Source organism: Paroedura picta, chromosome 4, assembly GCF_049243985.1.
Source record: "Paroedura picta isolate Pp20150507F chromosome 4, Ppicta_v3.0, whole genome shotgun sequence".
In the NCBI taxonomy this organism is placed as follows: Eukaryota; Metazoa; Chordata; class Lepidosauria; order Squamata; family Gekkonidae; genus Paroedura; species Paroedura picta.
This window is the reverse complement of record NC_135372.1, coordinates 103035775-103062234: the sequence shown is the minus strand read 5'-3', so window position 1 is coordinate 103062234 and position 26460 is coordinate 103035775. Positions and strand designations below refer to the sequence as shown.

The 26460-nt window shown below is 39.5% G+C and overlaps 1 protein-coding gene across 10 annotated transcripts in view; it reads right to left on the bottom strand.

Moving 5' to 3' along the window:
* Positions 1-392: 392 nt before the first annotated feature.
* The window catches only part of PFKFB2 (6-phosphofructo-2-kinase/fructose-2,6-biphosphatase 2), a 40567-nt gene continuing 14499 nt past the window's right edge, over positions 393-26460 (bottom strand). For 4 of the 10 annotated variants that reach the window (XM_077334836.1, XM_077334827.1, XM_077334835.1 and 1 more), the window contains exons 8-17: positions 25254-25378; positions 24290-24497; positions 22464-22610; positions 22013-22117; positions 18858-18987; positions 18103-18165; positions 16812-16885; positions 11714-11905; positions 9843-9865; positions 393-2919 (exon numbers count right to left, since the gene is read on the bottom strand). In XM_077334836.1, the coding sequence (XP_077190951.1) occupies positions 2901-2919; positions 9843-9865; positions 11714-11905; positions 16812-16885; positions 18103-18165; positions 18858-18987; positions 22013-22117; positions 22464-22610; positions 24290-24497; positions 25254-25378 (1086 nt within the window). In that variant the 3' untranslated portion in view covers positions 393-2900. Of the gene's footprint in view, positions 7939-9842; positions 9866-11713; positions 11906-16811; positions 16886-18102; positions 18166-18857; positions 18988-22012; positions 22118-22463; positions 22611-24289; positions 24498-25253; positions 25379-26460 lie in introns of all 10 variants that reach the window. The other 6 variants (XM_077334831.1, XM_077334832.1, XM_077334830.1 and 3 more) reach the window with 6 other exon arrangements.

The window sequence follows — 26460 nt, the reverse complement described above, 5'->3', positions numbered from 1 at the left end:
AGTGGCTCACTCTGCCAGGAACCTGGGTGTGATCCTGGATGCTTCCCTCACAATGGAATGAGCTCACAAAAATCACGGCCCTGACAGAACTAAAACAGTTATTCCTGGAAAAGGGAGCTCTTCCACCAGGCATTTGGTTAAGGTTGATCGGAATCAGCAACACCTACAGGGCCCTTGAACCTCCCCTCCCAGGAATCCATACTCCTGATCTGAACCATCGACCTGTTCGAACTGTTATTCTGATTAGAATGTTACCTTCGGTTATAGTTGCTAATATAAATGTTATTGTTGCAGTCCATTTATATGTTATGTAGAAACACAGTCCCAGTTTCATGAAATGTGGGATGAGTCAGTTACGATATGGATTCTAGCAAATAATGATCAGACACAGATTTCATAATTTATTTTATTATCTAGGCACTGAGAATGAGTACATCGCAAAGAATCAAGATCAGCTGTGTATTGCACAACATTATCTATTAATGGCTGTGCTTATAAAAACATATTTTGCATTGTGGATTTAAGGCAACAATACATTAGTAACAACAATACTAGATTTAGATACACATTTGGTGCATTTAGACATTCCTGAACAAAAAGTATCATCTTACAGTTCTTGGTGATTAACAATGCTAAATATCCTAGAATCTACCTCCAACATTTAGATGTTTACTAAAATTAAGAAGCAATTATTGTCAAATAAGATGATTAAATAGTTCACAGGTGGGCAGTAACTTTTACATATCTGGACCTACTAACAATATTATTTATCTCAATGCAAACAAAGGCTCTCCAGGAGAAATATTGATACATAAAACTGTGCAATGACAACAGCAGCATATTGTGCGTAAATGCAATATATTATATTGCTAATTACTTTTGACTTTAAGGTTCTATAGAAACAATTTTTCATTTGTATGCAGGATTCTTTGTACTGTACAGAGAGCCAGCTTGGCGTAGCCATTAGAAGTGCAGACTTCTAATCTGGCAAGCCGAGTTTGATTCTGTGCTCCCCCACATGCAGCCTGCTGGGGGACCTTGGGCTCACCACAGCACTGATAAAGCTGTTCTGACCAAACAGTTAATATCAGGGCTCCCTCAGCCTCACCTACCTCACAGGGTGTCTGTTGTGAGGAGAGGAAATGGAAGGTGATTATAAGCCACTTTGAGACTCCTTCGGGTAGAGAAAAGTGGCATATGAAAACCAACTCTTCTTCTTCTTCTACCATCATACTAGAATGTTGCCATGGGATACTAAGAGGTGTTCGATGCTAAATGAGAAGAAAATCCCTGAAGGAGTTGGGCATTGAAGACTATTATGATTACAGTACTGAACTTGTACACTTGTTCTTTTTTTCCTCTGTATGCATAGACAGAACGTTCCACATTGCTGCCAACGGTGCAAACAACAGAAAACAAACATAGCAGCGGCACTTAGCAATGATCCTGAAGCCTGTAACCCTGGTCCTATTTTCACATAACCCTTCAAAATCATCTACGTAGTTAAAACACACCCCAATCCCAATGTTTTTAAATTGCACAATCCAGATCTGGAAACATGGGTGACACGTGTAGAGATAACTCATAATTTCCCATAGGTATACATGACAGATTGCTTATAATTTCCATTAAAGTGCATTAGAAGAAATCAGATTCTTAAGAACTGACTCACAGCCTCAGACTAAAGACCCATATTACATTTTTATATTCCTACAGAATCTAGACAGATGTCTCAAGAAAGTTAGCAAACAAGCATGTTGCTTGCTTCTAGAGTCTGTGATCTCTTTTTTTATTTCCTGAAGACAGGAAAAGAATGTAGCAGAGTCAAATTCATCTTGCCTTAGAGCGCCTCTGCTAGTGATCCTGGAAACCCTCCCATTTTAGCTATGTAAATTCTTCAATTAGTAACTAAAAAAACTAAATAGCATCACATTCCACCCTGAAGATCAACACCCAGGGAATTGTCTGCTAGGTAGAATGTTGAAAATATAGTGTCCGTGACTGAATACCCTTGAAAGAAAGCTGCAAAGATATTTTGCAGTTGTCATATAAGCACATGATAGTGACTGAGGTTGCAATCCTATGCACATTTAACTAGGAATAAGGCCTAGGGCTCTTACTTTTGCGAACACAAGATAAGATTGGACAGTAAGTTTTGTTGTGACTTTCTGCAGTGTTGCTAGTAGGCCAAGTAAATAATACTACAGGTTAAACAAAATATGGGTGAACATCACAGCTGGCACTCGTTCTATGAACTCCTGCGCTATAAGTGCCCAATATGAATGACACTGAAATTGTAAAGTACATATTCAAGCGAAGGTAGACAGGCCAGATTACCTACTAGCAATCACACATGCATGCAGCCCCTATATAGTATTTCCCAGAATCAGAAAAAATAACTTTTCTAGGCAGCACAGTACAGTCAAGGCACCCCCTGATACAAGTTTAAGCAAGGTTGGAGCCAGTTGAACTATTATGGCATTCTTTCCCTAAAGTATAGCACTGCAGGACTGCTGATTGTTTTCTGATAGTATTCTTATCTTTCAGAGAAATACCTCACCTAGGATCCTTTGGCTTGGCTATGATACTTAAACATGTTTGAACCTGGCAGAAATTTGCATTGGAACTTCATCATACATGTACCCACAAGGGCTTGAGAGATGCAAAGAGAGGCTACAGGAGCATTTATCACGCAGCGAATTTTCACTACTGCCACTGTTTTTAAAAAAGAGATAGTGGAGGTCACATGTCCTTGATCCAAAAAAAGCAACATGCCCACCATGTTTTAAAGCCCCTGCGACAGTAGCTTCATTTAACATACAGGCTTCCATCAAATTTCAAGGAGTTCAAGTTGATGTATTTTCTGAGGCCTTCATGTCAAGGACGTAAACGGAATACTTCTACATTGCCAGCAGTTCTCTAAAAAGGAGAAACCAAACACAAAAATTAAAAATGAAAACACAAATTAGATCTTAAGACTATCTCATTAACACTCTGGACCACAATCTGATTTTCTACTAAGATCCTGACAGGACATTGCATCATTTGACCAAACTGATTGATGTTAAGGCCATGTGAAATTGGTACTTGTGAAGTTACTAGCTCCCTGTATCTCCAACGTTTTCAAATTGCCCACCCAGATCCAAAACTCTTCATATCATTTTCCCTCACCTTATATACGCATACTCTAAGGAAATTTAACCCTTAAATGCTTAGGACCTGTGATGCATGCCTTCCCTCTCTCTTAAGTCACATAACTCCCTTAAGTCACATACATCTTGACTGTTTACAAGCCTGTCATTGATAAGGCACAGAAATTGTTTGTAGCTATCCTTCCATCTTAAAAAAAATACTGGCTGACTATAAAGAATATCAGCTCAACAGAAATTTGTGTCCACAGCATAATCAGAGGCGCTTCCTCAGGAATCCTTATCACTTGCACCATATCTACTCATCTTTCTCTTCATGGACACTAATTCTGAACAAGGTCCATATCAACATTGAATCTAATAAAGCTGGCACCTTTGCAAATATAAGGTGGGATCTGAAACATTACTAGTGACCTTCCCTTTGTGCACAGGGCTTTTAGGGATCCTTCCAACAGCAGCCTTTCATATTTAATGCCCAACTCCCCACCTTCAAAGTAGCAACCCATAAACAGTAAGCAATCGCTGCTGAAAATAGATAGTGCATAGTGAATTGGGGGGATAAGGTGTTGTTTTGCCTCCCAGATATTTGAAATTGATACTAGCCATAAGTGAGGGAAAAAGAATAGAAACATAGCTTTGAGATTTGCAGTAAGTGGACTATTTTATTTATGTGACTCAAAAGTTCACAGTTCCAATACAATTACTTAAGACATGTTAACATCACCACAATATTCATAATTGTCTAGCCTATTTGCAAATACCAACTGTATGAAAAACTATATAACTTTATGTTGTATATTTCATTTGGCACATAAAGTTAACAAACAGAAGTCTAATGTATCATAGCTGCACACATTCAGCATGATTCAACATATACATCATCCACCTAAGCACACAGAGCATCTTGTTAAGAAGAGCAGCTTTGTATACTGTCTAGGAAGTTAGTTCTGAAATATGAGCCTTTTTCCCTGTTTCCGTATGGTTACTTGTACACCTGTACCTGTAGGGTTCCCCCCATTTTCTGCTTGTGTTTTGCTCCCTCTAGTGGTTGGTTTGATATTTCATCATTTGATTTTCATTACTGTCCTGGACTTTTAAAGCACTTGAGAATAAGCCAGTGATACAGCGCTGAAATATCACTGGCAATCAAAATAACATTCAGAAAATTGTTTCTATCTGACCTTTCTTCCTTCCCCCTACCCTCCATGCATGCTTTAAAATCAATATTTTAAATCATTTAAAAAACAATTGAAGTAACTATTTTTACATCTGCATCACTATGTGGCAAAAGGTCTACAGAACCATGACATCATTGATGACTAGCATTAACATTCAGTTTAGTTTATAATACAAGCATGAGTTAATCAAACACCAGACGGTCATTAGACTAATACTTTTTCAAGTAAATGAGGAATAAATTAGTGGCTTGAGCACACCATTTTATATAGAACACATGAGGACAAAAATATGGTCACAGTTATAAATGCACAACTCAATAGCATGGTAGGGCCCTATTTCTCCTGACATAGATACATCCCTGGGCAACACCAAATGTACTGGGGACACAGTATTCCTGGGCTTCATCTAAAATTAATTTAGCTTGAGAAAAGAACAACACTGAATATATAAGCATACTGTCATCGCTGTATTGTTGTCCATGGCTAGTACCATTTAATGACATTCCACTGTACTCAAGAGAAAATCCATCTCTAACTGGTTTTCTGGAGAGATGCCATAGAACTGTTCTAAGCCAGCCATTCTCAAAGGGAAACATGTGGACCCCTGGCATGGCATGGCCTGGCACATTTGAAGGGGACCACAGACTGAAAAATCTAAGAAAGTAAGTCCAGAGGGTTTACGAGGGGCCCTGGTAACTGAACTGATGAAATCATGACATAGGACATATGATGTCATTAATTGCTAGGAAGTTCGACCTTTGTCAAGGGAAAGAAAAAGAAATCATATCATCCATTTATTTGTGTGTGCTTGAATTAATACAATCAAGAAAAAATGAAAGCACATGCTTCTCTTGATCAAATGTTCTAGAAATTTGTCCTGTGCATATATAAGACAAGGTATTTTGGGTTTTGGCCATTTATAGCCTAGCTCATTGTGCAAGCAGCCAGCCCACTGCAGGGGGCCCTGGAACCTGAGAAGAACTCTTAAGAGGGCTATGACAAAAAAAAAGGTTGAGAATGGCTGTTCTAAATAAATAAATAATAACTGCAAACATCAATGTGTTTTTTGCTATAGCAAAAGGCACTGAGTAGCATAACAATCTAATCAAATTCTTGTTCTGCACTTCCAAAATGTGGTTTATACTGAAAATGGGTAATGAATGGACAACTTAGAAGGGGCAGCTTTTCTTAAAGAGCGCAAATGCCATCATCCAGCAGTCTTTTTGATCATATTCAAACATTCATATTGTCATCTATAATACAATACAGTGTAATAACAGCTTAAGTTTGTGCGATATTTAACCTGCGATAAAAACAGCCATTTTGCTTCTATTATACAATTAAGTATTCAAAAATATTTGTTATGGTCTCTACTATATATGTCAGATAAAATGTTTACTACAAAAGAAACAACATACTGTTTAAAAGTTCAGCTGATTCTCTCTGGACACATAATGGCTTTAATGCACTATTTCCCATAACTGTTCAGACTCAGATCCCACAAATCTCTGAGAAAAACAATGTATCAACACTCTGGATGAAATGAGAAAAGAAGACCTCAGAGGATGCTAAGAGTATTGAAATGAGCTTAGTAAAGGCCAAGCCCAGTATGTTTTGGATGAGGAAATTGAAGGGCAGCCTAACACGTTCAATCCAGTGATAATATAATTGTCGCCTGGACTACTGTACTCGAGTCTAGCATCTTATGAGATCCTCTCTTCTCAAATATATACATCTGGCATATCACAGGTATGAACTGCGCATGCAAATGGTCAACATCTGTGAACTGTATAACACCAAACTAACAAGATCATGTATTACAAGAGTGGCAAAGCTGCCTTTTAATTATGGCTTTCCCTGCTGACAGTCAGAAACCCTAGCATTCCATTCTTGATATGGTATTTAGAATACTGTAAAATAATTGAACTAGGAGCTATTTAGCAAATTACAACTTTTAACTTATATACAGTAAAGTGCTGGTCTAGGTTGCCATATTTCATTCAACAAACAGTAAACTATCTTACACTCCAGGTTTTTTTTTAATTAACCTACAAAATGGGAAAGATTACTGGGGTTTTGACCCTGACAGGAAAAACATATATTGGACTAAGCAGTAAATATCAGCCTAGTTAAATGGAACGTTCTTTCAAATAATTGAAACCTCTGTCTTCCACTTTGGAGTGCATAAAATAATGGTCCTCTCGGCATGTCCCTAATGGAACTGTTCTGCTCTCAATCTCCCTTCCTCAAACAAGCTCTGCCGTTACATCCATGGCAGTACGTCCAGATTAATAGCTATGTGCAGCATCTCCTGCTAGTGGCGCAAACAAAGAAGTATAATCCTGGGATCTGTCATAGTGCTTCACATCTTGATTTTACATGCAAGGTATTTTGCCCCCATTGAAGAGGTACACTTTATATGGCTGGTGGAAGTCCCATGCTGTTCCTCTTCCTGGCCACTATCTCACCTTCCTGCTCCTTCATTATGAGACTTCTATAAACATGTTTCTAAGCTATGAATTGATCTCCTGAGTATCAATGCTATATATAACCCAGACTCCCCAGATACTTCACTGTCCTGCCTGAATAATTCCTCCCCCTTCCATTTCTGCCAGCACAGGATCAAATTGATTGAAGTTAGCTAAGATCAAGTTCACAAATCCTGAGTATATCAAGATTTTGGTTTGAACCCCAGCTTGCAGTGATGGAAGGAATTAAATATTTATGGATGGAAAACACATGAACATTTCTCCAGAACAGCAATAGAGAATGCCAAAACATTTTTGGCAAATAAGGGCAAACAAAGTACATTGTATAAGTATATAATCTTCCATTTCTTTTGAGAACGTTCTGATTAAGGCAGATCACAGAAACAGTGCAAATATCTAAAGTGCATCATAGACAGCAAATTGATTACACCTGAACATATTAACAAAAAGTATTTCTCTATTCCAAGGTTATCCACTCACAGCCATAAAAGCAGCAAGTAACTACAAAATGGCTATACTTTTTAGGAAAGCTGCATTCTATAAATGATCGATAAAAGTAATGCTTTGAGTGCCACAATGAAATGTTCACATTCACCACTCAGTGCATAGGAAACTGAAATCCCAACTACAAAGGAACAAAATGCTACCAAAAACATCACTCACACATACAAAAAACAGTGTCAAACACACTGAAACACACACACACACACACACTCGTAAATATAATATTAGAAGCTGACCATATGATGTTGACATGTAATATGGAAAAATATGGTGTATTAAGAGAGATTTGACAGTCAATGCAGCCAAGGGGAGTGCAGGTGATCACAGAATTACCATAGCCAAACTATGCAAGGGGAGAACAATGACAGTCTGGCCATTCTGTACAGGTCCACAGCAAAGGCCTCTCTCTCCTTTCACTATCAGACTTGGTAGCAATGACAGATACGAGAGGCTCACAGATGATGATTTGTCTGATTTCTACCTGTAAAGAGGGGGATAACAAGCCATTTACATACTCTCTCTCTCATTATAATGTGAGAGAGGGCAGACAAATATTTCCCAACCTTAGTATTCTTTAGCTGTAGCACAAGCCTGTGCTATATAGTTCAGCTCCATTTCCTAAAGAAAGCAGCACATACAGGTTATATGACCAGTACCAGAATTGATCACTTGTACCTCAGGCAATTTGCTGAAGGATACCTTCTTTCTTTTAAGGGCTCCTTCATAAAAAATTTGTAAAAGGAAGGAGGAATCATTCGTAAAAAAATAGCAAAGGTGCATGTTAAAAACAGCAATGTCAAATTCACAACCTCTTAGATGATCACAAAACATTATATTACTTCATCCTTATGCATCCTGATAGGATTATACTTCATATGGATGAAGTTAACACATTATTTTCAAGAGTGTACAGGCACAAAGGATTTCTAGATATCAAAGCACAGAGCAATTTCAGCAAAGAACTAGCCTCCTTCCACTGTTGCTCAATGCCCTGGAAACGGAACAGGCTCCTTGAAAGTAGTTCTGAACTTTTTTGTGTGTGGTGTCATTTTGCACATATGTGCCAGCAAGGTATTTATGATGACAATCCTTATATGGGTGAATTGGAAATGTTAAGGAGGGCATTTTTATAAAGGGCTTATAATTGCAGTATAATGGAACAGTCCAGAATGGTTCTTTAAGAAGGGGACAGAATTGTAGTCTGCTGCAATGTCAACTGTATCTTGCTTTTACTGCACTGTTTTCTGCCTTTGCAATCCACTTCCTGCATTGTTCCTGGAAAGTAATGCTTTCTATTTACATTGTTTTCTAATTCTGTAATACTAATCCTATTGCATGGCTTATGCAGATAGAATTGTTTTTACATTTCATAACTCGTTTCATTAAGAAAGGACAAGTAAATAAATAAATAATGTATGCTTGGAGAACATGTATCAAAGCTTGTACTAACATTTTGAAGATACTCATGTCTGGTTTGCTATGGTACATCAAGGCTGACCAAGGAAAAGCAATTGAGATCTATCAGTTTTTGACATAATCCATTGTTCATTCAAATACAGAAGCCTATGTATGGGAAAGGAATTAATAAACACTTGACAGCTTAGGGTCTGTGAACATAGGCCAGTCCAGCTTTATTACACTCAATAGGGAGCTAGATTCCATTGTAGGTTCCTGATGGATATAACCATGTGGAACTTGGATGAAATGCAGTCCAGTGGTAGTGCATGTTCACAGGGAAAAACCTACAGGTTAAACCTGTGCACCTCCCATATGAGAACAACAGCAGGGCTGAGAAGGACTAGAGCAAGCTGCTGACATTCAGAGTGGACAGTATTGGGGTAGACAGGCCAATAGCCACTCAATATAAGGTAGATTCGCTTGTTCACATGTTTGTAAACATTGTTCATATTTTACATTTGGGCTACAATCAAACATCACAAACCCATGTTTTGATCAAACCCCAAATAGCCATGATGTCTGAATGTAGAAAATCCAAACAAACCAGGGTTTATTAATTTCAGACTAGGGTTTGTTGACACAAATGGTTCTAAATCATGATTTATTGTGATATCTGCACTTACAAACCATACTTTGCTGCAACTGCAACAAATGAGGATGTCCTCTTTGCTGCAGGATGGGAAAGAGGCAAGAGGTAAACAAGCTGGAGTTTATGTGCAAACAAAGACTTATTTCTTGTGGGCAAATCATAATCTGTGGCATGACCACAGTTGATCATGATATACAAAGTGGCTCTATTAAGTTGCAACTTCAGCAAAGTTACTTAAAGATAGATTGGTGATTTGAAACATTACTGTTCTACTTTAAATGTATGTAAATGGCTATTGTTCCATAACTCAATCTATTCTACCCTTTCTAAATCCTTGATTTCTAGTTTGCAGGAGCATCAGATACCTCCTCTCCATACATTCCTTTCTTCTAAATGGTAACTGCCTATTCATTTATATTCATTTATATATATATATATATTACAACACATATAAGCTGTTCTCAATGGTACTCACAGGCAAGCACTTCCCACTTGAAGCTGCAAAGGAAAAAACAGCATAGAAAAGCTCAAGCTGTAATTCAATGCAGGTATAAAAAACAAAAAGCAGAGCAGCGTACAAAAAGAGCATGGACACAATTCCCACAAGCAAGGAGACTAGAGTGGGCATATCCAAACCCAGAGCACAAAACCAAGCATGTGAATGTTAATTAGCTAAGTAACAACTATCATGATTAAATATATGGCTGTTTTCAAGCCAGTGCAAAATAGCAAAAGGTGCAAAATATGTTTGTACGACTATTTTCTCGACATTACCACCACCAAACAGAATACACCAATTTTAGAATGAAGCCTTTGCTGTACGGTCAACTAGTCCATAGCTAATTACTAGACTGGAACTGATGCTGCTCAGAACAGCTCTGCAAAGTAAAGCAAGCTTTCAGCTTCAATTGGGCCATGCTCCCCACACCCCGACAAATCTGCCCCTAACAATGTCCTTGTTCTTCCATCACTATGTAAAGCCTGCCCATGTCATACATGATCATAACAAAACAAATCTCCACAGTGGGATACCATAACCATGTAATTTGTCCATGTAATTTGTTCATTTGCATCACCACTGCAGGGACTGTTCCAGTGGAATATCTCTAACTGAAATAGTAAACATGGGCCCCATATCTATACTGTTGTTCTAATACAAAGCATCTGAATGCACAGTGTAGCCTGAGAAGCAAGAAAAATGATGCAAAGGCAATCAAAAAGATTATTTTATAGCACACTCATTTTTTGTTGGGCAAAGCCTTTTATCTATCCTGTCACTAATTTTCAGGACTGACATGGAGCCCTCTGACAGAATAATTGATCTGTTGTCTCAGGCATCCAACCACCAAAGTATAGTAGCCTTGGTAACAACCAATTTTTAGAATAGTAACAATGACTATCCACCTAAAGAAATTATGAGTGCACTGAATCTGTAGGAAAAGGACCATAGGATCCAGTTAAAAGTTTTCCATTTGTTCTAAAATGTATATATTCCTTAATAGGCTCAATGAAGGGACTTTTCTTGGTTTCTGAAATGCAGTTTTTTGCAAAAGAAAGAAAAAACTGCAGAAGTTGAAGGTGTAATTCCTTTTCAGTCAGTTGTTTATACCGGAATTCCTAAAAATGAAGCAATCTAAGTGCACTTGATTTTGGCATGAGGCAGAGCTGTCTTTGGCCAAGTTTAAAGGGCAGTTGCCCAGTACTCTGTATTTTCTCTCTCTTGTTGTCCTCTGAGTCACACACACTAAGACTGTTTATGCACTGGAGGTTTCATGCCGGGCTGCAAGCTGGAGTTTTAGTCGTGGAAGGTTGCCCCACCTCTTCCTGCACCCACATGGAGGAGCATTTGGCCTGGTGCACATCATCCGTCCCTGGCAGTGAAGTTCCCAGTGCATAAACAGTCTAAGAGATCTTTGAAGCTTCCAGCAAAGCATTAGATGCAATGCAAGAGGCTGCTTGCAAAAGTGGAAATTGATACGCACATACAGAAGCATTTAGTCCCAAACAAAAAGGTTCTTGGGATCCTAACTATTAATAGTAGTTCTATCCAATGATTGTCAAAGGTAGGATTTCTGAAATGTTTATTGGTAGCCTTCAATTAATATCCATATAGTCAAGGAAGGTATTACATTATACATGGCAAATATAATTTGGAATTGCCAGTGGAACAAGAACATAAAAAACACCACTAGCATTCAAAATGGCTGGTTAATGTGATAATTGGTAAGTGGAGGGGTTAGAATTGCACGCCCTTCCCACCTTTAATTACTTTCCAATTTTTGCAGTGCTTTGAATCAATTGCATGTGTGGCTTTTTGATAGCAGTTTAGGAGAGAGGAATTACCACCTGAACACCGTCTTGCAGCTTCTGTTCATCGGCCACATCCTGAGCCTCTGGGAACACCAGAGACCCCGCTGATTTGAGAGGCTTGCTCCCAACACTGTAATTGCGAGGACGCCTTACTGTATCCGAGCTGGCTAGTGGTGTAAAGCTGTTCCTTCTCATCCTTACAGGGGTTTGGCTCTTTGGAAGGTTGCTCTGATTGAAAATGGAGGATACCATAAAGAATGAGAAGTCAAACTACATAATCTGAAATCAACGTTAATACCATTGAATATTTTTCATGCCAGACATTGCATATGTATGTACATATCTATATATGACATTAATTTTCAGGACTGACATGGAATCCTCTCACAGAATAAAGGATTGGTTGTCTCAGGCATCCAACCATAAATATATGTATCCTGATCTAAAGTCCAGGTCATATATTACTGGGCCACTGTATTCTTCCCTTGGTACATAGGAATTCCAGGAGAAATTCTTTTGGGATACTTAGGGCTTAGGAATACAAGTAACAGAGTTACCAAGTTCCTTCCTGTGATGGAATAGGAGACATGAAGCTCCTTCCATAAGATGGAGCGTATGTTTTATTCTGCGCATGGCTGTATGCTTGACATCTGCAGATTATGCAATACTTCACCTTCAGAAAATATAGAGGTAGATTACATATACCAGACCATTTTATGTTCAGCTACATGCTTGAAACCTTGTGTCACATTTTGAGGCAGATGCATGAAGGAAGATGGGCACATGCAGGCTCCTCCACCATAGGATGAGACTTGGTGGCCTTGCAGTTTATGAACCATACCAAAATCCTCCTCCCCACAAGGCTTTCACTCTAAAAAAATCCTCCCTTTAACTGTTTTGGAAACTGTCATGGACTGAGTGTACTCACTCTCCTTTCTTCTCATTGGTATATACAGCAGCTGAAGTAGCAACTTTTAACTAAAAAGTTTCTGCAACTATCAAGTACAAAGACAACATCTGAAAGCTACTTCTGTTTTTCAGGTCCTGATCTGAATTCTGATTTTCAAAGCTGTTAAAAATTCCCATGTGCTATAATTTATCAGGAGCCCTAAATAAATGCCAAAAGAGACTTTCTTATTGGAGGGTGGGGGTTTCGGGAATTATATATATTTGAGAAATGACTGTAGGCTACTTCAAAGGATTAAAACCATCAGTCTCACTGGGAGTGAAATTACTGTCAAGTTGCAGCTGACTTACAGTAGCCCAGTAGAGTTTTCAAGGCAAGAAACATTCAGAGGTGGTTTTCCCTTCCTTGACCCTCATATTCCTTGGTGGTCACCCATCCAAATAGTGACTGGGGCTAATCCTGTTTAGCTTCCAAGCGCTGATGAGATCAGGCTAAACCAGCCTATCGAAGTCAGGTCAGGACCACTAGGGCAGCTGTGTACTCAAGTTCGCAGCATACAGAAACACAGTGCTCCCTTACAGATCAGAGAGCCAGCTTGGTGTAGTGGTTAGGAACACCGACTTCTAATCTGATTCCCCGCTCCTCCTGCACATGCAACCAGCTGGGTTACTTTGGTCTCACCACAGCACTCATTAAGCTGTTCTGACCTAGCAGTAATATCAAGGCTCTCTCAGCCACACCTACCTCACAGAGTGTCTGTTTTGGGGAGAAGAAAGGGAAGGCGATTTGAGACTCCTGGTACAGAAAAACGGCATATAAGAACCATCTCTTCATCATAGGATTTAAGCTATTTTTCTAGCTAAATTCCAGCTGTTCACATTTTGAAATTGAGACAGCCTTATCTTAAGAGCTGAGTTTTGCTACGGCTATGCAAATCGAGAGCAAGTTGCAGGTAAAGCAACATCCTATGGTAGGGGAAGGGGAATGGAGCTTCTAAGGATTCAGAAATACCTGGGCAATAGTGTTCCAAACCAGTTCTTCCTAGCCACCAGAAGGATGGAATACCAACACCCCATCAGCATCTAACCAACTTCTGGCACAGTCCAGCTGCTGTGTCTTAACAAAACTGGTAGGAAGTAGTGATGCAGCATTACTTCCTCTGGCTGCTCAGGGGGGACAGCAAGAATGTGGTTTTGGCAGTTCTGAGTTATTAAGAAGCTAACGTTTAGCTTTCTGGATTAGACTTGAAATCTCATGAAAACAGTGTACGTTCACTACAATAAATTCATAACTGGGCATAGGGTGGTCCCAAGGCCATGATATTCTATTCCAGTCTCATGATTTCTGGAGCCTGAGATTTGCTCCAACCTGGGTCTCAAACTACAGCAGGGTTTGTTGGATAACCCACACTTCTTCCCCCTCTTGTTCTCCTCCTTTGCTCCAATGTTTCTAGAAGCTGCTTTGATCAGATGCTTCTGAAATCACTGGAATCAAAGCAGGTTAAGCCCACATATGGGCACAAATGTGTGGATTTCTGAATCTCTCCACCACATCCAGGCCCATTTTCCCTCCCCTTCATCTCATACTAACCCTTCAGGCATATCTATTGTAGACATATCTGCTGTGATATACTTTAGTGATATACCTATTAACAGTTTATAAAAAAAATGACAAAAATCCTTCCAGCAAAGTATGTATATGTGCTTGTGTGTGTGTGTGTGTGTGTGTGGAGGGAATGGTAAGCACAAAGGGATAGAGAGGAAAACCAGATAAACATTCTGTGTGGATACTCTGCTGCCATTGCAAATGTCTATATTCAGAGTGTCAATGAGTCCACAATGGATAATCGTTCCCATGTGGAAGCAGTCTAATGTAGTAGTTTTTCCAGAGTCCTAAAAATTACATAGTAACAACTCTTAGATCCATGCATGATATTCTCAGTAGTGTTGTCACAGACTCCATAGCCATTTTCCCTTGTAGCACTTTCATTTGTGTTTTTATTTTTGCTTTACCCAAGCACTAGCACAAATAATAGTGTTATGTCCACTCTGCCCGCCATGGAGCTCACGATAGAGTACATTGTAAGCTGCCACTCAGTTACTGCAGAACAGAAGTCAAGAGGAACAAATACCTAAATTTTAACTTAAGTCTTGAATTGCAAATGAGCTCTTTTTTGGCTTAAGTTTAGCTAAGTACAATTGGCTGCACAGTGACATTGAGCCCCACAGGAACATCCTGCCTGCAAAGCAAGCAAACAGAAATGATAATAAACTGACCCCAGGTAGTTTCCTCAAAAACCAGTACTGTATATTGCAAAATGATGGCTATTTTGACAGCTTTGGCACATTAATGAAATAACATGTTGTAAACTGTTTCCCACTTGACACCCAGATTTGCAGGCAGGAAGAAGATAAGGCTGCAACAGTAGGTAGGAGAAAAGAGGAACAAAGTGCAAGGTTGAGGAGTTCTTTTGGATCTGCTAGATCTCTATGCATTTTGCTATATGCTTTGTCAGGGGATCTAATACAAAGTAAAATATATGATAAAATTGAATTAAAGTGTGCATCCAAAACATGAAAACGTAAACTGAGCATGATATAGGGTTATGTTTCATATTCTTTAGTGTGCAACAAAAATTACCTAGTTTATAACTAAAAATCCTTTACTACTGAGAAAATTAAAAGAACTCTAACACGCTAGTGCAAGGTCCATATCAGAAAGGTAGACAAATAGAGAGTGGCACACCACTCATAGAAACTTACCTTAATAAGTTATTTATGTATTTTTTAAAATTATTATTCTATTTTAATTGAATTTATGATTACATATTTTACTCTGTATTAGATCCTTTGCTGAAGCATATAGCAAAGACATCTTGTAGAAGACCTAATAAACCTCTTCAATCTTGCACCTTGTTCCTCTTGTCTCCTGCATTGATTTGCACTACAGACCCTGGTATCTGTGTACGTACAAAGCTCCTTTTCATGATTTTAATAGAGTATTAAAACTCATTGACACTTTTGGCATTATTGTTGCCCTCTGCTTTAGCAGCCTACAAATAGGTCACCTGTAATACAAGTGATTGTAATTGTGAATGGAATGAGACTTTACTGCATTCCTGCTACTCCCAGGTATCTGACTGGGTCTGACTGCGTGGTAAAATTCTCTTCATTGTTTGACAGTGTTCTACAGTCAGGAAAATTAGAAATTTCCTCAGCAGGCTATGCAGTACTGTGTAAACGGCTGCATATATTAATCATATATTTGCATATATAGAAACACTATGGCTCAGTTAGTACAATCCTAAACGGTTAATGTCAATGGACTTAGAAGCTTGGAACTCTATTTAGGTTTGCACTGTGAGTTACCAAAGCTCCAGGTATGAAGGTTACTCTAGCTGTGACCTTCACATTCCAGAGCTCAATGCCAAACCAAACAAAACACACTGTATCTGGAATACAATAATGCTTCTTTTTGTTTAATGTCACGCATAATTTACTTTAATGCTGTACAAATGCAAACAACTGATTTAGAACCTTCATGTCAATTTTTGTAAAGAAATATTAACCTGATAGACCATTATCCAACTATGTTTTGATAAAACAAAGTCGAAGCCTGTCATTGCTAAACAGTGTTTAAAGAATTTTATCTCTATATTTTTTACACTAAGAATTTCTCCATTATTGACTTGTTTGCTAATTTTAATCTGGTAATGTCCTATGATTTATTAATTTTTCACACACAAGGTTTTGGGTGGGCTAAATACCATTCTTTCATCAGGCTTATGGTTGAGGCCAAGGCCAGCACATTCGCATCTAAATGCTACCCCCCACCCCCCTCCATCTCAAACCTGGGAAATAAATCTTGATCCATATGCCCCCAGGTTTTAGTGACGAAGAATGTTTGTTCTTTTAATGGATATAATTTTAAATGAAAATGAAAATATTCTTGTATGGAATTTTAAGCTATTGTCAGCTGCTGGAGAGTGGCTGCCTAAAAATGAATGAATGAATCAGAAAAATATTAATCTCTTCTACAATGAAGCCATCATCTGAGCTACTGTGAGAAAACTCCACTGATTCTAAGAGCTTTACACCAATCTCTATTGGAATCAATGAAGCCAAAGTTCTAAGGCCTAAATTATTGATGTTAACTGGACTAGACAACCTAAATCCAAGCAATTCATGATAACAGGGACACGAATCAGAATTTGTACAGTGTACATACCATTGCAGTGGATGGCTTGTCTCGATGTGTGTTCACAGCTTCCACATTCAGGGAGATCATTTCCAGCTTACAACCTTAATATATTTCAAAGTGCAATATGAAGTTTATACCACACATTGTTTTTAAAACTCATGGTACTAATTAGCTGTACACAAAGAAAAAGAAATATTGGCTTTAACAGCTTGCAGAATTGAAAGGAGAGGAACGGCAACATTACAACTGTAGAGATAAGGACATGAAAAGGAAGAGATTGGCTCCTACTATAATTCAAACCTTTCCACAAAAGGTTTGGTTCAGCTGGTTTATTGCCATGGCAGCCTCATCAACAACATAAAGTGGGTATATACAGCCAGATTTAAAATAGGAAACCAAGTTTCAGGGAGGCGAATACTGTAATCCTATGGGAAGTTGTACCATTCAAAACCTTCTAAGGATTTCCCTGTAAATAATGTTTCTTGAACTCAGAGAAAGATAGACATCTAAAACTGGGTCTGGTTCAAGGTCCTGGTCTTAACCTTTAAGGCTTCATGGCCCCTACATATCTGAGGGATTGCCTCTCTGAATACGTTCCGCAGAAAGCTCTATGATTGAGCAATCAGCTAAGGATCCCTGGTACTAAGGAAATTCACCAGGCCTCAATCAGAGCCAGGGCTTTTTTGGCCCTGGCTCCTGCATAGTGGAATGAGCTCCCAGGAGAAATCAGGGCCCTGTCAGAGCTCTCTAAGTTCTGCAGGACATGCATGTTGTTAACTCGCTGGCCTATGGTTGAGGCCAGCCGGTTAACAACAATCCAATGGAATATCGGGCCTCCCTCCCACCCCCACTACCCTGCGTTCCCCTCTGACTCCTCCTAGTGTAGTATTTGGTGGGCCAGCATGATTACATCACTACTAATAATGGCTGATACAATAGTTACTCATTGCAGTTTTGTAAAATTGGTAAATTTTATTATTTTTATTTATTTGCATTGCTATTATCTTCTTGTTTTTATTGTATTTTTAAATCTTATAAAGCACCCTGAGATGGTATTCTGAGAGGGGTGATATAGAAATCTCCAAATAATTAATAAATAAATAAATAAATAAATAAATAAATAAATAAATAAATAAATAAATAAATAAATAAATAAATAAATAAATAAATAAATAAATAAATAAATAAATAAATAAATAAATAAATAAATAAAAATAAAAAAGCTGGAAGTCTATCCAGAACACATAATTGGTTCTTTTGACTGACACTTTACACATGCTCATATAAATGAGTAGGCAATTATTTACCAAATATTTACCATAAGCAACTGGAGTGAGTGCAAAAATGGTATGAAGAGGGCATCTCAGATACGGCAGCTCATCTGTAAGACCACAGAGAATAATGAAATAATAAGCATTGTAGGAAAAAATCTGAAATGCAACAGGTACTTTTCATAACTGCTCTGTTCACACAGCACCTACCTGGATCCCACCCAGAGAGTCTACAGTTGATGCAGGCTTTCAGTCTAGAATACAGCAGTCCTGCACTTTTTAATGTAGTAGAGCCTCTTTCATGTTATATATTATATAGAGAGAATCTAGATCATTTGAAGTGCAGCATCTTTACTGACATCGTTTCACATTCTCCAGGATCAGAAACGGATTCAGTACGCAAAGGAGTGTCTGTATTACACTAGGTAAAGGTATCCCTTGTGCAAGCACAGAGTCATGTCTGACCCTTGGGGTGACGCCCTCTAGCGTTTTCTTGGCAGACTCAATACAGGGTGGTTTGTCATTCTCTTCCCCAGTCATTATCGTTTACTCCCCAGCAAGCTGGGTACTCATTTTACCGACCTCGGAAGGATGGAAGGCTGAGTCAACCTTGAGCCGGCTGCAGGGATCGAACCCCCAGCCTAATGGTCAGAGTTTCAGACAGCATGTCAGCTGCCTTACCACCCTGCGCCACAAGAGGCTCTATTGTAAGCAAATTTGAATAGCCGTTCCTGAGGAGAAAGATACATTCCACTTGGACTTCTTTTACTTTAGAAAAGGGAGTAACTATTTGGTTTCTTACCTGCACTTTTATCAAGGAAATAGGCCAGTAAGCATCTCATAACTGCCTGGTGAGAAATAACTAGGACATTGCCCTGACGTTCCAGTTCCATAATCACAGGTTCCAAGCGCTGGACCAAATCTTGGTAAGACTACAATGAAAGAAATTAATTCAAATAAGATATAGTCATCTGATTTTAATTAATCATGAATGTGCAATGCGTTTATTATTTGTCCCACCAAATAATTCAGGTGCCATGTGACTATGTCTTATTTTTTTCTCTATGTTGCAAAACAATCCAGGGTATGGGGAATAGCAGAAGACTGAGCAAAGTGCAAAACATTTCCTCTTACCTTCCAGTAATAATAAATGATGTGGATTATTCAATATTATTCAGGTGGGTAGCCATGCTGGTCTGAAGCAGCAGAACGAAGTCTGACTCCAGGGGTACCTTTAAGACCAACAAAGCTTTATTCAAAGTATAAGCCTTTGGGTGCAAGCACACCAGATATCTTCAGATATCTGAAGAAGTGCACATGCATATATACCTTGAATAAAATTTTGTTGGTATGCAGTTAATTTAACTAAATATACATTTCCCGTATTTTCAATAACCAAACATTGTCTCTGTATTACATGGAATGTCTATCTCTAGGCCAGCTGTCATTATCTGAGCTATTTGTACCCCAAAATTATAAGCATGATCACATTTCCACCACATGTGAAAGAAGTCTGCCTTTGTCTCACTGCAGTACCATCATTTGGTATTATTTTTGTGAATTTTAGCTAACCTTGAGGGTGTAAGATGCCATCTATGAACTATCTTTAACAGGTTCTTTCTTAATCAAAGGCTAATTCTGAAAACTGCCTTGGGCAAATAGATCTCCATTTTTCTTCCCAAAATTTTTCTTTTAGATCTTCATGCAATTTAATAGAATATTTTTTACTGGTTTTCAGAAAGGTTTTCAAACAATATAGAATAAGCTCGAGAAATAATTTTGTTTCCATTTGAAATCAATAGTTATTCAAACTGTTAGATTTCTCAGTACCTTTATCTGATTGCAAATTAACTTCATTAGAAAACTAATCTGTATTTATGGAAATATGAGAATGTTGATTTTACTAAAGTTTTCAAGATCTTCGTAAAATATTACTTGGCTCTTAATCATCCAATTTCTATATTCACTGAGATTTATAAATTCGTATTGTCTCAGGCAAATTCTGAGCTGTCTTCATCTATCATGTCATTAATAATAGATGCTAGGTGAGAAAGACCAGGTGATAATCTGTTTACTTCATCCCACACCTTCAGTATGCTATTTATTATGGCGTTGTCATTATTATAATATTCCTTCCGGTTTACTCTTTTTACCCATGGCCAGCTTTTCAATTGAACCTTAACAAACAATTGTTCTAGTTTAGTTGTATCTGTTACTCTTACTTGATATCCAGTCACTAATTCACTGTAATCTAGGGGTTTGATAAATACAGTTTGCAATTAGGTACTTCAACCCCCCCCCCATTGGTTTTCATATCCTACATGTCACTAATTCCTATTCTAGGTTTCATTTTATTCCAGATAAAGGTAAAGGTATCCCCCTCTACAAGCACCGAGTCATGTCTGACCCTTGGGGTGACACCCTCCAGCGTTTTCATGGCAGACTCAATACAGGGCGGCCTTGCCAGTGCCTTCCCCAGTCATTACTGTTTACCCCCCAGCAAGCTGGGTACTCATTTTACCGACCTCGGAAGGATTGAAGGCTGAATCAACCTTGAGCTGGCTGCTGGGATTGAACTCCCAGCCTCATGGGCAAAGCTTTCAGACAACATTTCTGGTGCCTTACCACTCTGCACCACAAGAGGCTCTTTATTCCAGATAAATTTATTTATTAACAACTTCCATTAATTTATTATTTTTCCTGGGATGTCTACAGGGAGATTATTGAACAAGAAAGTTAGTTTTCATCATTTTTATTGTATTTATACAATTGACAATAAAGATTTAAAGAACCTGGATTCCATCTGGTCTAATACAATACAATATAAAAATGTCAATGATAATATTTTAGGATGTAATTTTAGGATTTTTATAACAGTCTTATATGTACCAAAACAATTAAAATACACAATACAATGTCCTCTTATTAAGAATTTTTTTTAAAAAAAGCCAAAAAATGTTGTTGGATTTAGAGGTGCTCCTGGACACAAACATCATAAGATATTATTATTGTTACAAATTATACTCCTCTACTGCTCTTTGTTTAGAATGCTCAGAGAGCTTTATCTTTGCCTAGCTTTCCAATGCTGTATCAGATGCTTCCACACCATAATAAATGAATTGCTTAAGGGCAGCAGGTACGATGAGAATTAGACAAGGTTATAAAGGGCTTGTATTTTAGAAGATCAGAAATTCCCTTCCACATTTAGGTAATAATTCCTGAATCTGTTCATTGATTCAAAGGTTGACGTTATACCAGAATTTTGATCTTTAAACAAATCTAATGGTCAAACTAGATGTCATGGTATGTCAAACTAGATGTCTGTGTATGCCCAGTTATGTCAAATGCACAGATACTCAATTTGGATTGGGAGGTAGTGAAAGACTTTAAACTCTTTGCTCCTCTGCCACTTAGATGATCTGAATCATCCCCTGGGGCCATCTGTCATAAAGGGGCTAACAAAGTTAGCCATAAATGTACAAAAGTCACATCTTTGATTATATAGGCATAAGACTGCCTGGGGAATTTAAAACAAATTTAGATTATCATTTTATATAACTCAGGTCTGACCAGGGCCGGATTTTCCTATAGGCTAACTAGGCTTCAGCCTAGGGCCTCAAGATCAAGAGGGGCCTATATTCCACATTTTTTATAATCACAACATGTTTCATTTAACATATTGATATATATCACAGTAATGATGTAGTTTATTATTTTATTATCTCTCATGTAAATTACAAACTTAAAAATGGGAGGTGAAAGGGCCACATAAGTGGAATAGCCTAGGGTCTCTTTTCATGTAAATCCGGTCCTGGGTCTGACAATGAGAATTCTCTACCATATAATTTTCTGTTGAACTGCATTTTGCAATTGCTGCCTCATATCTTCACCTACAACCCCATAAACTGTATGGTCAAAGTGGCGATATTTTATTAACTGTTCATAAAATTCCCTCACTTCTCCACCAGGGTAGCGATAAAGGTATTTCTCTTGATCCCGAAGTGCAAACTCCTCTGGGTACTTCTTCTGAATTTCTTCATAGGTCATTTCTTCACATACTCCCTGGAGAAAAGAGAAATTATATCTAGTTCCAAAACCACAAATTTCATCAGTGGGTCAGAGCCCACAGATCTGTTCTGCTAGTGGTGGATCTTTCCTATGATACAAGAGGCTTGATCTAATGCATATGAACTTAGGAGTAAGCCCCACTGCACTTGATGGGGCTTATTCTAAGTAAATGTGTACATGATTTTGAGATTAAGCCTGTTTATGTATTCCACTATTAAATGCTCAGTGCTCCCTTGCTTATAGTAGTTGCATTTCTTTAAGGAAAGGATCATTTATTTATAGTCTAGCAAAATGAATTATTTGTAATACCTCTGCCCTCCCCCAGTTCAGCATTACTCACAGCATCAATCTCATTAAGAATTTTCCACTGTTCATATGGTACACCTAAGGCTTCTGCTGTCTGGATGGTTCTCTTCAGCTGGCTAGTCCACACCTTCAGATCCACAATTTCCTGCTCTTTGATGAACTTCTTCAATGCTTGAGCAAACTAGGAAGCAATAAAGTATATTGAAAAGTTCGTGACATGTTTATATTGTGAAGGAAGTGCCCATTCTTCACTAGGAAGCTCAGATCTGAGGCGTCTGGCGTTGACACAGTTTTTATGTCATGACAAAATGTGGGGGGATCCTCAGGTGTATGCATTCCCTCCTTCCTTTTCCTCTCCTTACATACAACTAGTTAATTAAACATGCCCATATTTATACCAAATCACTGTTTATTGTCACAACCATTCCATAAACTATGTGTTGTTCTTTCCCTCCAAACCATGAGTTCATAGCATGCACACAAAAGTATATACCAGAATCTTGTGAAACCCTGAGGTTTCTTGATGATCCTGGAAAGGTTTCCCAAATGTGTGGGAATTCATTAATTTTAATATATTTTATTTGTTAAACATTTATTGGGTGATGTGACCATATATGGTCATGTTGAGCTCCCCCCCCCCCATGGCCAATGATGGGACTGGTGGAGGTGGAAAGGGGAGGGGCCCCAGGTGGACATATACACAGCTATGTTTCCCAATGATATTTTGCACCATCATGCCACTTCTGCAAAGCCTGAAGAATGTTTCAGGGGTTTCTCAACAGTAAAAAACTTGAGAAAGACTGCTTCAGACCAACATGGCTGCCCACCTGAAAATGTTTAGTTTGGCATCCCCCTCACTAACTTTTATTGGACCTCTTCCTTGATTCTGGTACTGTCTTGTATTTTACTGAATTATAGTTATCTGTAGTTATAGTTATATGTTATAGTTATATGTTGTTTTTAACTGTTCTGATGTTTTAGTGTTTTAATGTGTGTTACCTAGGGACCGTGATCAGGCAGAAAGAGAGCATAAAATCTTTAACAGCTGTATAAATATTTGCGCAGAGCCCTCCTGGGCAGAGCTGGTCTGGCTTCTGCTTCAGGTCCCTGGAACGTCCCAGGCCTCCCACTTTTCAGAGAGCAGGGGGAGGCTGCCCGGCCGCATTCTACTGTGAGTGCAGTGGTGACCCTGGTAGTCCAGCTTTCATGACTGGTCCCCCTGTGCTCACAGGACTCCTGCTTACCAGGGAGCGAGAGGAAGCCAGCCAGCTGCACTCTGCAGTGCCATGTTGGGCTGCCATGCTCTGCAGGAGCCTTCCTGCCTGCCACCCCTTTCAAATGGGCTTTGATACTAGTACATTTTAAATAAAACAATAAAATAGGAGGAATGTATTTGCAAAGATGACAAATATTACTTTCTTGGCTTAAAATTAAGCAACTGCCTTATGTAAATAGTTACATTCAGCATTATGAATGGATGTCTTAATGGGAGTAGTTTGTTTCTCCTCAAGTTGATAAACTTGCAACATCCTCAGAGTTCCACAAGTCTGAACAGAGTTCCCCCAGTGGGAATCCAATTATAGGAATGAGACTATGATGATTATTCTCTTTGGTATGATTATTGTATGTTTTTACTATTTGGCTCCCCTGAAACTGATCATCAGCAGAAATTTTGAAGCCTAAGTTTGAGTCAATGGGGTTGGATCCTTTGCTTTGTTCTGTCTGCATGAGATTTTCACTGATTCCCCCTCCTACAACTCCCCTGCACTGTTCCTGAGAGCTCACTGGCACACAGAAGCATGATTTTCATGAGCACAGCAAGCAGCCACAGCTACAAATCTTACTTTCTCTGAGTCATACCTGTTTCCCTTGTGTTGACAGGCCTGAATCCCCACCAATCTTGCCAACAAGGTTGCATTCGCTCTCACCATGTCTACAAAGGTATATGGTGCGTGGCTGAACGTGAATATTCATGAGGTAATAGACAATTTTACTTTGAATGTAATCCTGGACACGGTTGACGAGGAAGCGTTGCCCCACATTTATCACTTTAATGAAAGAGAGATCTCTGCAATTAAGAAGCATCAGGTATCAGAGTAGGTCATAGTAAACTATCACAGATAACTCACAACAAATAGAAGCTTTATAAGTGGGAACTCACAAGGACTTGCCGGAGAAGGAGTGGGGGATGTCACTTCATTGTTCCCTATAGCCCAGGCAGCACATTACAGGTACCAGGCACTTAACAGCTGCCTCTCCATGTAGAAAGGAAAGGCGGGGGAGGGGGAGGGGGAAAATAAAAGGAGGTTCCCTAGAACAGGTGGGGGGGGGTGAGAGAAACAGTTGGTGACCCCCAAATTGTGAAGTCCAGCTGTGAGGAGGAAGAGCCAACTGATTCAACACTCTCCCCTCCTATTCTGAGGCATTTGAGGACATCCCATCCGGTTGAGGGCTAGACAGCAGATCATAGGCCACCCCAGGGTGAGCAGCTGGAACCTCACAATGAGTTATATTGATATCAGGTCCCACATTTCCATAGGTGAATTCCCTTTACTATATACAGGGACAAAAAGCAGATGAGGGCTGTTGCTGTTATGCCCTGTGGACTTCCAGCCAGAAACATTATCTGATCCTTTTGGCATGATCTTGGAGGACCACCCTTATTTTTGCACTTCTCCCTTTGCTTGATGAGACCATCCTGAGCCTTTCCCAGCCTTTCCTTTTGTCTGCAGTTCTGTGGGCCTGCAACTGCTCCACTCCATTCTCATTCCTAATGCACACTGTTAACTTGAGATGCCTGCCACTCCTTTGCTCTGCATCTTACTTGTCATAATGAACTGGATCAAGGGGCTGATAGGTGACCTTATAGCACTCAATGCGCTTCAGGAAATCATCCATGACATTCTCTCGGTGTCTCTCTGGGTAGTCAGGACTGGAGACTTTCACTTCCTGAGTAACCAAATGAGATGTCATTAAAAATTAATAATACATTGTACGCATAGAAACAAACAGCAACTCTGGGCATTTGCCCCGGGCATAGACAGCCAACTGTCCTTTCTTCTAGTTTTGTACAAGCTGTTTACAGTACTATTGTTCCATGAAGATATGTTCCAAAGTCAATATGTGCTTACTTCTACTTTCATATCTGAATTCTTGTATAATCTGCATAAATGTAAAAAGAAATGGTAACTGCTTCTTTCACTGATGGGCAACAAATAAAATGAGGGGTCTGGAGATCAAGTGCTATGAGGAAAGGATGAAGGAGGTGGGTATGTTTTGCCTGGAGATGAGATGACTAAGAGGTGATTGATAGCCATCTGTAATATAAATAAAACCCAATTGGGGTGGTGAGAGGAGTTGGGGCTTGTTGCCTACCTGATTGGCTGCCCATCCAATGAACCGCCAATCAGGTAGGCTGTCCCACCCTTGGCTGCATCCCCCTCCAATTTCTTTCATATGGAAGAAGTGTATGTGGTAAGCCAAGCAGTGAGTGAGTGGGTGGATGAGATGGAGAGGGGGGGAGAGGGAGGGGGGAGAGGGGGGGAGAGGGAGGGGGGAGGGGGGAGGGGGGAGGGGGGAGGGGGGAGGGGGGAGGGGGGAGGGGGAGGGGAGGGGGAGGGGAGGGGGGAGGGGGGAGGGGGGAGGGGAGGGGGGAGAGGGGGGGGAGAGAGGGAGGGGGGGAGAGAGGGAGGGGGGGAGAGAGGGAGGGGGGGGAGAGAGGGAGGGGGGGAGAGAGGGAGGGGGGGGCTGGGACTGTAGGCCCAAGCCAGACAGGGGGGAGCTCCTGCCAGCGCTCGCCCCTGCTCCGAGCAGCCTCGCCAGGCCTCAGCAGGGCTGCCCAGGGGAAGGCAGGGAGCCTGTGTTGTGTGGGGGGAGTCTAGTGCCTGTTGTATTTGTCATACAACGGGCTTCTCTGCTAGTCTTCAAATATTTGAAGGACTGGCATATAGAGGATGGAGCAGAGTTGTTTTGTGCAGCTCCAGAAGTTTAGATCAGAACCAATAGATTGAAATTAAACCTAAAGAGTTTCT